The 16677-nt window shown below is 50.1% G+C and overlaps 1 protein-coding gene across 1 annotated transcript in view; it reads right to left on the reverse strand.

Annotated features, from left to right (window-relative positions):
- LOC141992821 (flavin-containing monooxygenase 5-like) overlaps positions 1-12613 on the reverse strand; it is a 30352-nt gene extending 17739 nt beyond the window's left edge. The window contains exons 1-4 of the mRNA XM_074962160.1: positions 12472-12613; positions 10599-10787; positions 9993-10155; positions 8763-8905 (exon numbers count right to left, since the gene is read on the reverse strand). Of these exons, the coding sequence (XP_074818261.1) occupies positions 8763-8905; positions 9993-10155; positions 10599-10787; positions 12472-12606 (630 nt within the window). The 5' untranslated portion in view covers positions 12607-12613. The remainder of the gene's footprint in view (positions 1-8762; positions 8906-9992; positions 10156-10598; positions 10788-12471) is intronic.
- Positions 12614-16677: the final 4064 nt, after the last annotated feature.

The raw sequence follows: 16677 nt of genomic DNA on the forward strand, positions 1-16677 counted from the left end.
ATCATATGTAGCAAACACATATTCCTACTAACATTGGAACCATTACACTTCAGTCCCGTGCAGGGCACCAAATGTTATTAGTGGCTTTCAGCATCAAATTGCTCCCTCAAGGCACCCCTAATCCTTGCAGCCCCGCAGTGGGCCCCTCTAATAGCCCTCCTCCCTGGCTGTTCAAATTCAACTTCCAGCTGTCGAACCTCCGAGGTCCATGCCTGAGTGAATCATTCACCCTTCCCTTCACAAATGTTATAGAGGGTACAGCATGCGGATATAACCGTGGGGATGTTGTCATGGGGCAGGTCCAGCTTCCCATACAGACGGTGCTAGTAGTCCTTTAAATGGCCAAAAGCACACTCCACAGTCATTCTGCGTTTGCTCAGCCTGTTGTTGAACCGCTCCTTGCTGCTGTCAAGGCTCCCTGTGTAGGGAGGGTTTCATGAGCCACGGCATTAAAGGGTAAGCGGGGTCTCCAAGGATCACAGTGGGCATTTCGACTTTCCCTACTGTGATCTTCTGGACTGGGAAGAAAGTCCCGACTTGTAGCTTCCTTAACAGGCCATTGTTCCGAAAGATGCGTGCATCATGCACCTTTCCAGATGAGCCTGCTTTAATGTCAGTGAAATGCCCACGGTGATCCATAAGCGCCTGGAGAACCATAAAGAAACACCCTTTCCGATTTATGTACTCGGAGGCTAGGTGGGCTGGTGCCAGAATTGGAATATGCGTCCCATCTATCACCCCTCCACAGTTAGGGAAACCCATTTGTGCAAAGCCAGCCACAATGTCACCCACGTTACCCAGAGTCATGGTTCTTCTGAGCAGGATGCGATTAATGGCCCTGCAAACTTGCATCAACACGACTCCAACTGTCGACTTTGCCACTCCAAACTGGTTAGCGACCGATCGGTAGCTGTCTGGAGTTGCCAGCTTCCAGATTGCAATAGCCACCTGCTTCTCCACCGGCAGGGCAGCTCTCAATCTTGTGTCCTTGCGCCACATGGTGGGGGCGAGCTCAGCACACAGTCCCGTGAAAGTGGCTTTCCTCATCCAAAAGTTCTGCAGCCACTGCTCATCACCCCAGACTTGTGTGACGATGTGATCCCACCGCTCAGTGCTCGTTTCCTGAGCCCAAAAGTGGCGTTCCAGGGTGGCGAGCATGTCTATGAATGCCACAAGCAATCTCTTGTCATGTGAGTTGACATCATCGTTGGACTCCTCACTGTCAGTTTGTAGCTTAAGGAATAACTTGACTGCAATTTGTGACGTGCTGGCGAGACTCATCAGCATATTCCTCAGCAGTTCAGGATCCATTCCCGCAGACTGAAAGGGAAGACAGAGTGCACAGTACAAAACACGTTGAAAGATGGCGCCAAATGTGGATGGAAGTACAGGGATTGTTGGGATGCGAAGCGATGCATCACGGGGCATTGGGAAAGGACCCAGAATGCCCTGCACCCACCCACCTCCTTCCCACAAGCCACAGCGCCAGACTGGGAAGAAGTGCTCCGTAGGATAGCTGCCCATAATGCACCACTCCCAATGCTGCTGCAAGTGCCGCAAATGTGGCCACGCCAGTGTGCTTGCAGCTGTCAGTGTGAACACACTGCAGCGCTTTCCCTGCTGCGCTGTCCGAGGGCTGGTTTAACTCAGAGCGCTCTACAGCTGCAAGTGTAGCCATGCCCTTAGAGGCAGGCATTTGCCCAGACAAACCGTGTCATAAGCATAAGCATGTACTTGTGAGCAAATGCCTATATCTGTAGGGAAATGCCTGTGTCTTCTCCCTAGTTGCCATAAAGTGCCTGCAGATCAAAAAGAGGGTGAGTGGTATGAACTGTGTCCGGGGCACACGCTCCATCCCCAGTAGTACTGGAATTCAATGGCTGTTTGTTGGGAGCAACATTGACTCAGAGGCTTGCTGGCCTTGCTCACTTAGGTTGCGGGGTGTTTTAACAGATGGTAACACAGCCAGTGTGGGTTCTCAATTCAGCATTCCCCCAGCGTGTGCTGTAGGCCTGATGTCTCTGACAGGCTCCCTAGGCAAAGCAGAGCGGGTACGAACTTTGATGCATAGCAGATTGAGCAAGTCTGCATGGGTGTGTTGGAGACATTGGGGCATGGCCACTAGGTAACTCGAGGGGATGGAAGACCACAAGTATTGATGAAGCCCCCTCACACTAGGCCCAAGTGTCCTTGGCCCCCCCGCCTGGAGGCACTCGCAGCAGCTCTGCGTACTAGGCCCAAGTGTCCTTGGCCGCCCTGCCTGGAGGCACTCACAGCAGTTATGCTGAGGATCTGCAACAATATGTTGCAGAGTCAGACTGCCTGAAACTAAACAAGGCCAAACAGGGCAGATATGGAAGAAAAATGCTGAATAAAGCAGCTTTATGTATAGTTTAACAAATGATACAAAAAACAAGGGAACTAGCTGGTAACTGGATTGGCTGGCTATACGGATACTTAGCTTGTTATTGGATAAGTATGCTGAAGAAAGGATGTATAAAAGCCTTTGTAACTTCCTGCTCTGTGTGCAGGATTTGAGATTCTATTCTCCCTGCACCTTTTTGAAGCTTCAAATAAACTTTTCTGCTTCTCCACCCCGTTGTGATTATTGGGTGAAGCACACCGGGTAGCAAACCAACCCCTGCTGTTGTTTTGCCTCTCAGCACTGGGTGCCAGCAACAGCTTTTAGCGTCCCTGGGTGGGCGACGAGGCTGCTATTTAGCCTTGCCCGGACCCCTCCTGGAGATCGAGGATTGCGGCGAGAACCAACGCCCAGTGCGCACCGGTGAGTTCATCGGGGGCCTCGGAGGAGACGCGATTTGATCGACCCCGGAGGGCACAATGGTGCAACGCACTCATATAGTGGAGAAGCAGCTCTGGATGACGGTGAGGAACCAGTCCCTTGGACATAGGGGAGAAGCAGCTGCAGGCGACGGTGAGGAACCGGTCCCTTGGATAAGGTAGGAACCTTTTGAAATCCGGATTGTATGCTCTGTTGGAACCTGGGGACGCCCAGAGTTACCCTGTAGGTATGGGACAGGGACAGAGCTCGGGTGTTAGGGCACGGTGTACGCCCCTAGAGTGCATTCTAGCAAACTGGAAGGTATTTGGTGCGGATCCGATGACTAAGAGCCAATTAAAACTATTCTGTACAGTTGACTGGCCTCAATATCAACTAGAGGACCAGGAGTGATGGCCACCAGGAGGGTCAATTAATTACAACACGATCCTCCAATTAATTTTGTTTTGTCAGTGAATGGGTAAATGCAATAAACATTTGTATGCACAAGCGTTTATGGCTTTAAGAGATAGAACAGAGTTGTAATTCTGCAGAGCTGTAACTTGACTCCGACTGGTTCGGTAGTAGCTAATGTTAGTCCCCAGACCCCCACCCCCACTGTAATGGCAGAGCCGGTGTCCCCTTCAGCCCCCACACCCCCACCTTATAGGGTAGGATGCCTTGGGTTACAGAGATTGCCCCCTCGGTGGGACTCTATCCTTTGCTTACCGAGACTGTTGTGGCTTGCCCAGGGGCAGACGGACGTCAGGCTACTACTATGCAAGTTTACACCCATGTGCCATTCAATCCAATAGACTTAGCAGCTTTTAAAACACAGGCTGGGGAATTCTCCATGAACCCAAGCCGGTTTATTTCAGTCTTTGAGGGGTGCCTCAGTAGTCACAAGCCGGATTGGGACAACTGTAATATCCTCCTGAGAACTCTGTTGTCTGCGGTAGAGGGATCAGGTTACAGCTAAGGCAAGGGGAGCGTCAGCTTTCAAGCGAAAAAAAAGAAAAGAAAGGAAGCTATCTGTCAAGTTCCTACCCCAAGTAATCGTAAGCGGCTCAGGGCATTTCTGGGTATGGCAGGCTTTTGCAGGATATGGATCTCAGAGTTTGGACTGTGGGCTAAACCCCTGTATGACTGTGTAAAAGGAGCAGATCACGACCCCTTCTGTTGGACCCCAGAGGCTGACAGGGCATTTAAAATCCTGAAAAGAAAATTGATGGAAGCCCCGGCACTGGGCCTGCTGGATCTCTCTAAGCCGTTTCAGTTGTATGTACATGAATGAAAGGGGGTGGCCCTAGGAGTGCTCACACAGCTGTTAGGAGCATGGAGACATCCTGTGGCTTATTTTTCTAAGCAACTGGATCAGGTTGCAAAGGGTTGGCTGGCGTGTTTACGGGCGGTCGCAGCTACTGCCCTAGTGCTTGAGGAAGCCGAGAAGCTAACATTGGGAGGGGTTATGCAAATCTATACTCCCCATATGGTCCGAGCCTTATTGGATGCAAAGGGAGGGCTTTGGCTCACCCATGCTCGGATTGCTCGGTAGCAGGCTAAGCTGTTAGAGAACTCTGAAGTCACCTTACGGCCTTGCCCCTCCCTTAACCCAGCCTCCCTCTTGCCAGAAACAGAGGAACAGAAACATGACTGTTTAGAGATCATAGATGCCCAGTACTCCAGCTGTCCGGATTTAAAGGATGTACCCCTCCCAAATGCAGATTATGAGTGGTACACTGATGGTAGCAGTACTGTAATAGATGGGCAAAGGAGGGCGGGTTATGCTGTTGTGACCCTCCATGACACTGTGGAAGCTGAAGGTTTGCCTGCTGGGACCTCTGCCCAGCTTGCCGAACTAATAGCCCTGACCCGTGCACTTGAACTGTCAAAAGGAAAGCGGGTCAACATTTTTACCGATTCAAAGTATGCTTTTGGTGTGCTGCATGCTCATGCTGGCCTATGGAAGCAAAGGGGAATGCTGACAGCCCAAGGCTCCCCAGTCAAGTACGGGCCCCAAATCCTCCGGCTCCTAGAAGCCGTACAACTTCCCTTGGAAGTGGCGGTGGTACACTGTAAAGCCCATCAAAGGGAAGATCAAGATGTGGCCAGAGGTAACGCCCGGGCAGATAGAGAGGCTAAGCATGCTGCTACCCTGCCATCCCCTCAGACTGAGAACGCCCATATGCATGCCCTTATCCCATCAGTAGGGGAGCTTCCAACCCCTCAGTACTCTGGGGAGGAGAGACAGCTAACTGACAAACTTGGTCTCCGGGAAAAGGAGGGATGGCTCCATTCCCCGGAAGGGAAGGTCCTCCTACCAAAGGGCCTGATCTGGTCAGTGCTGCAGAAACTACATCAAACCACTCATGCTGGCAGGGAAGCACTTATCCAGCTAATGGGAAAATACTTTATCACTTCCGCACTCCGACCCCTGGCTGCCAAGGTACAAGCGGACTGCTTAGTCTGCCAAAAGAATAACCCCCAACCAGGACATCCTGTGCCACCAGCTGCCCTAGAACCCACTCCGGGCCCCGGACAAGTGTGTCAAATAGACTTTACAGAGTTTCCCCGGACCCAAGGGTTCAAATATCTCCTTGTCATAGTGGATCAGTTCAGCGGATGGCCAGAAGCCTTCCCATGCCGTAATTGCACTGCCAGAACAGTGGCCCTCAAGTTTGTTAAGGAGATCATTCCTCGCTTTGGACTCCCCCGTGGATGGAATCTGACAACGGGACACATTTCACTTCAAAAATCGTTCAAAGCATCTCACATGCCTTACAGATCCCCTGGAAACTCCATACGCCCTGGAGACCGCAAGCCAGTGGTATAGTGGAGCGTACCAATCAGACCCTTAAACGGCATCTCTCAAAAGTGTGCCAAGAAGCCTCACTGCGATGGCCTGATGCTTTGCCCCTCGTCCTACTCCATATCCGCGTTCTCCCAAAGGGTAGATTAGGGCTTAGTCCCTTTGAAATTATGTTTGGAAGGGCATGGCCTATGAATGGCACCCCGGTTCTGTCAGGGGAATGGGAGTTGGGTAATGGTTTTTTGTCACAGTATATGTGTTCCCTGTCTGCTCTTCTCTTGTCTCTCCACAGGTATACCAAGGATTCCCAGCCTCTCCCCCTGGACTCTCCCGTCCACTCCTTACAGCCCGGTGACTCTGTGCTTGTTTGTACCTGGAAAGACGAGCTCTCCAGGAAAAGTGGAAAGGACCCTATACCGTCCTGCTGATCTCCCATACAGCAGCAAAGATTGAGGGACACAAGAACTGGATCTATCACTCTCGACTGAAGGCAGTACCCGCCCTCTCGTCAGCAGAACAGTGGACCGTCCAACCTGCTGACTCCTCATCTAGTGACGATCTCGGGCTAAAGCTACTGTTTAAAAGACACAAATAGCGGGCACCTTAACGCTAAAATGGGCCCACCCAGGTACTGGAGACCCTGGGTTGGGAAGACTCTGGTGATAATTAATTGGGTAACACTGTTATTCTCTGTATTGGTATTTCCAAACTGTGCATATCGGGAGCATAACTCCTTTGTTTCGCTTGCGCACCATGTTGCTACTTTAACAAACCAGACTGATTGCTGGGTATGTGCTCCAACCCCACTGTCCCCCAAAACGGGAATGCCCCTTGTCATGCTGCCCCTGACCCTAGCAGAATTAGCCGCCACCAAAGAGCAGGAAAGAACGGACTCACCGTTCTGGAATAAGACCTCTTTACAGCAAGCCACCTATCAGGACCAGGAGTATTCAGTTGCAGTACTCACTGAGGGAGTATTATGTTTTACCCAAAACCAATCTGATTACTATGGGCGCCCTGTGGGAAAAAGCTCCTGTGTTATTACACAGTGGGCTGATGGGTATTGGATAAAGACCAAAAGGGGAGGACAGCAGTGTGGGTGTAACGGTTCCTCCCCTTTTAGGGAAACTCTTACAAATAATCTTACCACAAAAAAAGGGTTTGGAAATATAACTTGCCGTCCAGTTAATATCTCCAATGTAGCAAGCCAATGGTGGGTTTGTAGTGGTCCCTATGGCGAGTGTAATTTGAACGGCACAATTAGAAATGCCCCCACTTGTACCCAATCAGGAGGATGGGATGCCCCCTCAGGGGCATATGAACTGTTTGGAAAAGCAGCCAAAGTAGCCTTAAATATCCCAGGAATCCCCTTAAGAAACAGTCCTTACTGGGCCCTACAGGGTCACTATTTTGTATGTGGGCCGAAAGGCTTAAAAGGTGCTGCCAGCCAACTGGACAGGTAGTTGTTATATAGCTCATGGAGTTCCTCATCTTTCCATAACTGCCACACTGCCCAAAGGAAAGACTAGAAATGCCTGAGATACCTCTGTTGAGTCACGAGAAAAGACCCTGCGGCGACTGACTACGGCATTGGAGGGCAATATGAAGAATTCCCTCACAACCGAGAAGCTTATAGGGTGCTCTGTACTGGGAATAGCGCCACTGTTTACCGGGCCAGTCATGGCATGCATAGGCCGCTATACTGTAAGGCTGCAAATGGTACTTGAGAAAGTGGCCCTAGGGTTAGAGGACTCGGTTAGTGATTTAGGGTCAGCAGTAAAAACATTAAATAAAGAGGTACAGCAGCTCAGGACGTTTTCCCTCCAAAACAGGCTGGCTTTGGACTATCTCTTGGCATCCCAAGGGGGGGTTTGTGCCCTCGTTGGTCCCCGATGTTGTGTATATGTAAATGATAGCGGTTATGAAATCTATGAAAAGGTGGTACAGCCTGAGGCCCATGCCCGAGCCGGAGCACAGGTTGCCTATACTGCCCCAGAGAGCGATTGGTTGCAAACCTTGTTTTCAGGCTGGGGTTTGTCGTCTTGGCTTGGTGGTTTATTTAGCCTGTTATTGAAATTTCTCTTTCCTGTATTGCTTGTATTAATGGTATTATGCTGTGCAGTATCATGTGTCAGGGCCCTTTTGCAAAAGTTAATAAGTCATTCTCTTCAGGGCTATCACAAAGTGCTTATGCAAAGTCCTATTGTAAAGAAATAAGTAGCCCAAGTGAGAAAACTCAGAGCCAAGGCTGTTGAGTGTTCTCAAAGGAGGGAGCTGTTGGGGACACTGGGGCATGGCCGCTAGGTAACTCGAGGGGATGGAAGACCACGAGTGTCGATGAAGCCCCCTCACACTAGGCCCAAGTGTCCTTGGCCCACCCCCCCTCCCAGCCTGGAGGCACTCGCAGCAGCTCTGCGTACTAGGCCCACGTGTCCTTGGCTCCCCGGCCTGGAGGCACTCACAGCAGTTATGCTGAGGATCTGCAAAAATATGTTGCAGAGTCAGACTGCCTGAAACTAAACAAGGCCAAACAGGGCAGATATGGAAGAAAAATGCTGAATAAAGCAGCTTTATGTATAGTTTAACAAATGATACAAAAAACAAGGGAACTAGCTGGTAACTGGACTGGCTGGCTATATGGATACTTAGGGCAGCTTGCTATTGGATAAGTATGCTGAAGAAAGGATGTATAAAAGCCTGTGTAACTTCCTGCTCTGTGTGCAGGATTTGAGATTCTATTCTCCCTGTACCTTTTTGAAGCTTCAAATAAACTTTTCTGCTTCTCCACCCCGTTGTGATTATTGGGTGAAGCACACCGGGTAGCAAACCAACCCCTGCTGTTGTTTTGCCTCTCGGCACTGGGTGCCGGCAATAGGTGGGCCTTCCAGATCTGCTCCCCATTCTTCACTGCCCCCTTCTATTGCTCAGTCTGCCGGTACACCATTGAAATCCATGGGAATTCTACATGGGGGTCAAACACAGGAAGTGGAAGATTCCCCCAGTGTGGATTGGAGAGGGGAATGGGGCCCCGAGTATGGCTGCACTCTGGAGGGGAAGTGTAGCCATGAGGGGGAAAAAAAAAAGCACTCGGCTGATGAGTCAGCAGAAATCACACAGTGATAAGCTACAACATTCTGACTGTTCCATGGTGTAAAATAATTCCCTAAACCAAACCTGAGCTGCGGAGTGGCTGAGCTCCACTGCCAGGTCCGTTCCCGAATTGCCAATGCCGATCACAATGACTCTCTTCCCCGAGAACTCCTGGGGCTTCTTGTAATCGCGGCTGTGGAAGTAGCGGCCTCTGAACTTTTCGATCCCTGCAAAGAAGGAGCGGAGCAGCTGTGGGTGTGCCCCATGCCTCCTGCATTGTCCTGGGGGTCCGAGATTCAAGAGAATAGCAGGACTGCAAGGGTCTGCAGCATTCCTTGCGCCTTGGGCAGGAGTTACACACAGCAGTTAGACAATCCATGATTGTGTAAAACTGAGTACAAATCCCTTTCCTCTCAGTGGACTCAAGGTCCACATCCTTGGTACATGTGATGTCATCATCCTGCTTGTTCTCCAGCCTCCAGGAGTAGACAGGGACCCCTCGATTTCCAATGCAAGTGACAAGCAGAAAAAAAAAATCTTTAAAAAGCGTTTCAGGACTTTAAATTAAATGAAGCAAACTAGGGCAGAAGTCAAGTTTTCCCCTCCCCTTTTGTAGGTTACCTTTAAAGCTGGACTGCACAAGGAAACTGAGCTGTTGATGACACTCCTCTGGGGGTCTAATATGCAGCTGGATTTGGCTCTGGATGTGCTTTTCCTTGCTCATAACCTCTGCAAGCCCCATCTTCATTTTAACCCTTGTGACCATGTGTACCAAGGAACTTTTGTTTCAGAACTTGGAAATTTCATTTCAAATTTTTAACTTATTATTTTTCATTTTTTCATTTTATTATTTTTACTTTACTTCATAAATTCTCAATAGTAATATTGCATAATAGGACATCACAGTTGAAATACTTGATTTTCATTTAATCTGTTAGTTTTAAAATTGGTAAGGGCAGGTACTATTTAGTAATGATTGAAATACCTTATTTCTTTGATCACAAAGCCTTCAGTTTGTGTCATAATTGAAAAGTGAAACTATTAATTTTCAAAATCTCTTGTGAAATGGAAATTCTGAGTTTTGACCAGCTCTAATGCTGAGTGCTCTTGTAAATGCTGCCTCCAGAGTCCAGGCCTCCAGCACAGAACAGGGTATCCACTAGGAGCCTCTGCAGATCTGCTACCATCTCCATCAGGAAAGCCCTCTGGTCCCAGGCCACGTGAGGGGATGGAGAGGCTGGAACTAGAACATAATATATGGAGATGCAGAGAGACACAAAGGGTTTAGTATTAGCTTTGCACTCTGCGTCCTACCTGGGAAGGAGTCCAGTGGCAGATGGGCATTGGTGTGATGGCCGGTGCAAACCATGACCCCATCGAAGATGGCTGACTCCTGCTTCCCCTCAGTTTCCGTGACAACGTCCCATTGGCCCGTGGTGGAGAAATCCGCGCTTTTTGTCACACTGACCACTGTGGTCTGGAAGGAAAAGGGCACTCACAGAGCTGGTACCAGCGAATTTCATCCATTCCCTCGGAATGGAGTCCCTGACACTAACCTCCTCCCTATGCCTGATTCAGCAACCCAGCCAGGCAGCACGAGGCCAGCACACAGTTGGGAGCAGCAGCAAGAGGCCAGCTGGGCTCTGCTAGGTTTTGCCTCACAGCCTCTGCGGGCTCACTGGCTCCCACAGAGAATGGGGCTGCAGCGGCTCCTGGGAGCTGTGCTGTAACTTCCGCCAGGCAGCCCCCAGACGAAAGGAGGTCCCAGAACAGCCCCTCTGGTTCTCCCTGTTCCATGAGTGTGAGATGTTTCCTTATGGGGGGCGGAATTCTTTCACCTAGATCTTGCACACTGTGCATGCGCACACTCTTTCTCACTCTCTCTCTCCTACCCCTGGTCGCTGGGCCAGGTCTCCTCACCTTGAAGCGGATGTATTTCAGAAGGTTGAAGTGCTCGGCGTACATGCGGAAATATTCCATGACTTTGGAGTGGTGCATGTAGTTGGGGAAATCGGCTGGGATGGGGAAGTCACTGAAGCACATCATCTCCTTGGAGGTGTTGATGATGACAGATTTGTAGATGCTGGCTCTGCCCTCTTCAGGATTCTCCTGTAGGGAGCAGGAGAACATTATGGAGTGTAACATTAACCATGTGAATTCCCAAAGAACTAAAGCTCTACAAGTTAAATAGCCAGAATTACTGACTCCGTCTGCAAAAGCTGAGGTGACAGTCATCTTTTGAGTGTCTTTGTCACGTGACATTAGCCTGGGGTGCAGTGGGAACACAATGACATTTCTTTAAATGTTCTTTAAATCCCCTGTGGGGATGACAAATAAAACCAGCAGGAATAAGGAGATCATATGATTGCCTTGAACTTGCAAGAATCATAGGAAAACCTAAAGCACAGTGAATTTAGGAAGGGATAATAAAAAATAGATTACTGGCTGGAGTCATTTCTAGCGTATAGAATTACTGGCACTGGTTTATAGTCCTTCCTGAGATAAACCACGTCTTCCTCAAGGTGACATATTTTCTTAACTATTTGACTTTTATGCCAGTTGCCTAAATCACATGCAAGACCAAGTGACTGTAGAAAGAATCAAAGGCCTTGTTTTCATTACTAAAAAAGGTGAATTTTTTACCTCATGGAGACTAATGTACCTGAGTTTTTCTCTAGGTAAACCCTCAGTGAAAACCAGGCATGTTATTTTGACCATGAGTTTAACTCAATCCCTGGAGGGGGCAGAGGGCTGTTTACCTCCCAGGAAAACTAAAGTTCCTGGTCTTCACTGTCTTATTACCTCAAGTTAGTTACGCTGAGGTAAACAGCACACTTTTTCCAGCAGTGAAGCCAAGACCTAACTTGGTGAAGTGTATACCTCTCCCCAGCCAGATTAACAGGGACGCTGCCCCAACAGGAACTTGTAGGGTTGCCAATTTTGGTATTCCTGCAGGTTTCATCACAAGACATAACCTTAAATTAAAAATTAATCTTTAATTCCTGGAGACTCCAGGACAATCGGGGAGGGGGGTAGAACCCTGGGGACACGGCCCCAGCTAAGACTCCCTCAGGTTATTTGCTAGTAGGGAAATCTCACCATAACATCACTGTGGGCAAAGCTCAGAGGAAACAGGGCATCAGAGAATCTAAGCTGAAGTAAACTGCTCTGAGCAGGGAGAGGGGCAGCAGAAGCACGTTAAACCGTGTATGTTAAAGCCAGAGGGGATCTCCTTCAACTCGCACCTTCTTTCAGGCCTGGCGCACATTAGTTACACCTCTGCAGACTCCCTCACACATTGGTAAGGGCCTGATCCAAAGCCTCCAGGGTCAGTGGAAAAATTCTCGTTGACTTCACTGGCCTTTGGGTCCGGCCCGTAGCAGGTGCATGGAGCATTGTCTACACAAGAGTATTTTTACAAACTCTTCCCCTATGGCTAGAACCAGCTCAGCAGCACCTGGTGCAGGTGGAGCTTTGGCTGCAACAGCCCTTTTCAGTACCACACCAATTTTACCGGCTGTGCTGGGGCTCCCGGGGGGGGGAGGGGGGTGTTAAGTGCAGCTTAGCTGCACTGGTGTTAACAGCACTGGAGATGTTTGTACAGCTCCCTAGCGCAGTAAGGCTGTGGTGGAGTCTGACACATGGCTACTGGCCCTGCATTGTTTTGATGCTAAGCAGAGGTTGGAGCATGCAGAGAAATGCTCGTAAAGAATGTTCCCCTGGGGGAAAGACTGGAAACACTTTCATTTCCACCCCATCAAGCGAGTCAGCACTGAGAGAAACTCAGACCCACCTCAAATCTCCAGAGCCCTCCAATGTCGCTGCTTCTCTCGAAGCAGATGGGCTCCAGCCCCTCGTCCAAGCAGCATTTAATGGAGCTCAGTCCACAAACGCCAGCTCCAATAACTGCAATCCTCTTCTGTGCCATGCCGTCTGGCCTCAGAGTGCTTTGCCAGCCACCTGGGAGAAGGGGATCCTCAAGCCGTATCCCTGTTGGTGCAGTTCAGAGCTGAAGAAGTGGCAATCACTTGCTGGCTCTGAACGAAGAAGCAGCTTGCATCAGGGCCATTCTCTGATCGGGCTGTCTGAGGCACTGAGTTCCAGGGCAGGGAGGATCAGAGCAGGGGTGGGACCACTCCTGGGCTTCTCTCTTGCTGTAAATGCAGCTTGGCTCAGTTGCATAATAAAGTAATTGCTACACTACCAGACAGGATTTACAGGGTTCCTGCAGCTGCCCTGCCACACTTCAGCCCCTGCGCACCCTTCCCATGAAGGGCTCATTCGCCGATCTAACCATGCTTAAAGTATTCTGAAAAAAAATGGGTCTCTGTCACCACCCCTCACATTTGCCAATCCCCCTGCCTTGCAATTAATTCTTCACCCATCCCCCAAAGAAATCCTGTCTCCTCCAAGTCCCCCATCAATTCTGCCTCAGATCTGTTCCACCTCCCTGACCTCCCATCAATTGTGCCCCCAGCCTGCAAGCAAGTCTGTCCCACTCAGTTCTGCTCCCCAGCCTCACCTCTGCTCTGCATGCTGCTCCGGGGGCTCTTTACCCTGCCTGCCCTGGCCAGATGCTGAAGGGGGAAGGAGTGGGGACAGAGGCACTGTCCTATCTCTATTGCTCACAGGACGGGGAGCAGGGGGCAGAGCTGCTGGGTCTCTCTGCTCCTCCTCCCCACCTGTGAGTGTAGTGTGGGTATGACATTTTGGGTCACAGAGACCCCCTTGGGACTGTCACCTGATGTGCTGAGACTACCTCTGAGCTCATTTTCTCTGCCAGTTTGGGCCTCCAGAACCCTGTCTTGTTGACCCAGATATGCTAATCTGCTGCAACACAGACTCAGGGTCTGACCCACACCCCCAAAGCTGCAGACTTAACTGAAAACGGCTCAGCAAATGCTCCTGTCTCTAGCACCCAGGCACCCAGCTCCCAATGGGATCCAAACCCCAAATAAATCCATTTTAGTCTGTATAAAGATTATACAGGGTAAACTCATAAATTGTCCGCCCTCTGTAACACTGATAGAGACATATGCACAGCTGTTTGCTCCCCCAGGTATTAATTACTTACTCTGGGTTAATTAATAAGCAAAAGTGATTTTATTAAGTATAAAAAGTAGGATTTAAGTGGTTCCAAGTAATAACAGACAGAACAAAGTAAGTTACCAAGCAAAATAAAACAAAACACGCAAATCTAAACCTAATACAGTAGGAAACTGAATACAGGTAAGTCTCACTCTCTGAGCTGTTCCAATAAGCTTCTTTCACAGACTGGACTCCTTCCTAGTCTGGGTCCAATCCTTTTCAGACCAATGTTGTAGTTTATGGCCTGGGTCCAGCAATCACTCACACCTCCATAGTCATTGTTCTTTATTCCAGTTTCTTTCAGGCATCTCTTTGGAGTGGAGAGGCCATCTCTTGAGCCAGCTGAAGACAAAATGGAGAGGCTTCCAGAGCCTTTTATATTCTCTCTCTTGTGGATGGAAACCCCTTTGTTCTTGTGTGCAAAGTCACAGCAACAAGATGGAGTTTGTAGCCACCTGTGCAAGTCACATCTCCATGAATGATTCAGCTTTTTGCAGGCTGACACCCCATTGTTTACATGTTAGTTTGAACGTTCCCAGGACAGCTCAGATGTGGATTGGCATCTTCCAAAGTCCATTGTCAGTTAAGTGTTTCTTGACTGGGCACTTACTGAGAATAGTCCTTTCTCAAGAAGCTGACCAAATGCTTCACTAAGGCTACTTAGAATCAAACACATTGAGATACAAGTACATAGCTAATATTCATAACTTCAAATACAAAAATGATACACACATACAGACAGCATAATCATAACCAGCAAACTACAACCTTTCCATAGACACCCCACTTGACCTCTTCTGTACAAGACCTGGTGCAACCATAGGACCCTGGTTGCAACAATGATCTATATGGTCACAGTTCATGTCAATAATGTCACAGTGGGCTCCTTAGGGGAGGCATGAGAGCTCTGCCTGCCTCCTGCAGCAGCTCTGATTGGCCGCTGTTCACCAGGAGGTGGGGCAGTGGGCAAAGCAGTCAATCAGAGGGAGTCTCCCACTGGGAAGTACTACAAGATGTGCAGCTCAGCCCGTGGACTGCTCTGTAGAGGATGGAAGATAGGTCCATCAATGGCTACTAGCCAGGATGGGCAGGGATGGTGTCCCTAGCCTCTGTTTGCCAGAAGCTGGGAATGGGTGACAAGGGATGGATTACTTGATGATTACTTGTTCTATTCATTTCCTCTGGGGCACCTGGCATGGGCCACTGTCGGAAGACAGGATATTGGGCTAGATGGAAGGTTGGTCTGACCCAGTATGGCCGTTTTTATGTTCTTATGTAGAGATGTCACCCCTGGGAGTGCACTTGTTGGGAGCCTCCCCTCGTGTGAGACAGGCAGGGAGCAGCACAGATGCTGTCCTGGCAGGGTCAGATGTGGAGAATTGCCCCAGCATCATTGGCAGCAGCTGGTGCCCTGCCACTGGCCTCCTACAGTGACTGGGCTCAGCCGGGCTCTCTCTGGACCCCCACACTCTGCTAGGATTGGCTGGAGCTGGTGCCGTCTGGCCATGACGCAGGGGAATCACCCTCTGATTGGCTGCCTGACCCCCTTGCCTGCATCCTGAGGCAGAATGACCAACCAACGCTGCTGCAAGCAGAGCTTTTGGCCCAGTCCCCTCTCATCAGTAACATAAAGATGTTCTCACTGGAGGAGAGGAAAGAACCCCACAGCCCCTGGCCACCTCACCTGTCCTCCCACTCCACTACTGTGAGCAACAGAGACAGGACAGTGCCTCAACCCCTCCCCTGTGCACCAGGCCTGGGCATGGACAGATTGGGGTGAGGAGCCCCTGAAGGAGCAGACGTGGGGATAGGGGCTGGACTTAGAGAGGTGGGAGGATGGGTCCCCTCCTGAATTGCCAATGCTGATCCCAATGACTTTCTTGTAATCCTGGCTGTGGAAATAGCGGCCTTTGAATTTTTCAGTCCCTGCCAGGAGAGAGTGGAGCAGCTCAGGCTGTGGGTGCTAGGGTTGAGCTAGCGTGTTTGGCCTGTGTCTTTGCCCACTTGAACATTGTGGTTCTGGAGCTCAACACAAACAGTGTGCAGGGGGACCAGGGTGACATTCTGGGCTGCACCTCTAAGAGGTGCGGTAGGTATTCTGCCCCAACTGAGACTCCCTTCGGTAACTTATACTCCAATCTACTTCCTGGCATGTACGTATCAGCATAAACATTATGGTAGCCAAAACTGAGAGGAGTCCGGTCATTGGAAAAACTAGGCAGCCTCAGCCGGCACTGAGCGGGAAGGGGGGCAGCAGAAACACAATGTAACGTGGATGTGAAGGGCAGAGGGGGCCTTCTTTAACTCGCGCCTTGGGCACATTGGTTACACCTCCGCAGGCTCCCTCACACATTGGTAAGGGCCTGATCCAAAGCCCCCAGGGTCAATGGAAAGCTCCAATTGCCTTTGGGTCAGACCTGTAGCAGGTGCATGGAGGCCTAAGGGAGCCTGAAGCCTGGTCCATATGAGAGTGTTTATGCAAACTCTTCCCCCATGGCTAGAACTGGCTCAGCAGCACCTGGTGCAGGTAGAGCGCTGGCTGCAACAGCCTTTTTCAGTGCCACACTGATTACATTGGCTGTGCTGGGGCTCCCATGGGGGCGGTGGTGGGCTAAGTGCAGCGGAGATGAATTTCTGTTAGCAGCACTGTACAGCTCCCTAGCGCAGTAAGGCTGTGGTGGAGTCTGACACATGGCCACTGGCCCTGCATTGTTTTGCTGCTAAGCAGAGGTTGGAGCATGCAGAGAAATGCTTGTAGAGAATGTTTCCCCTGGGAAAGACTGGAAACGCTTTCATTTCTACCCCACCAAGTAAGTCAGGACTGAGAGAAACTCAGACCCACCTCAAATCTCCAGAGCCCTCCAATGTCACTGCTTCTCTCGAAGCAGGTGGGCTCCAGCCCTTCGTCCAA

The sequence above is a fragment of the Natator depressus genome, chromosome 8 (genome assembly GCF_965152275.1).
Source record: "Natator depressus isolate rNatDep1 chromosome 8, rNatDep2.hap1, whole genome shotgun sequence".
NCBI classification, from domain to species: Eukaryota; Metazoa; Chordata; order Testudines; family Cheloniidae; genus Natator; species Natator depressus.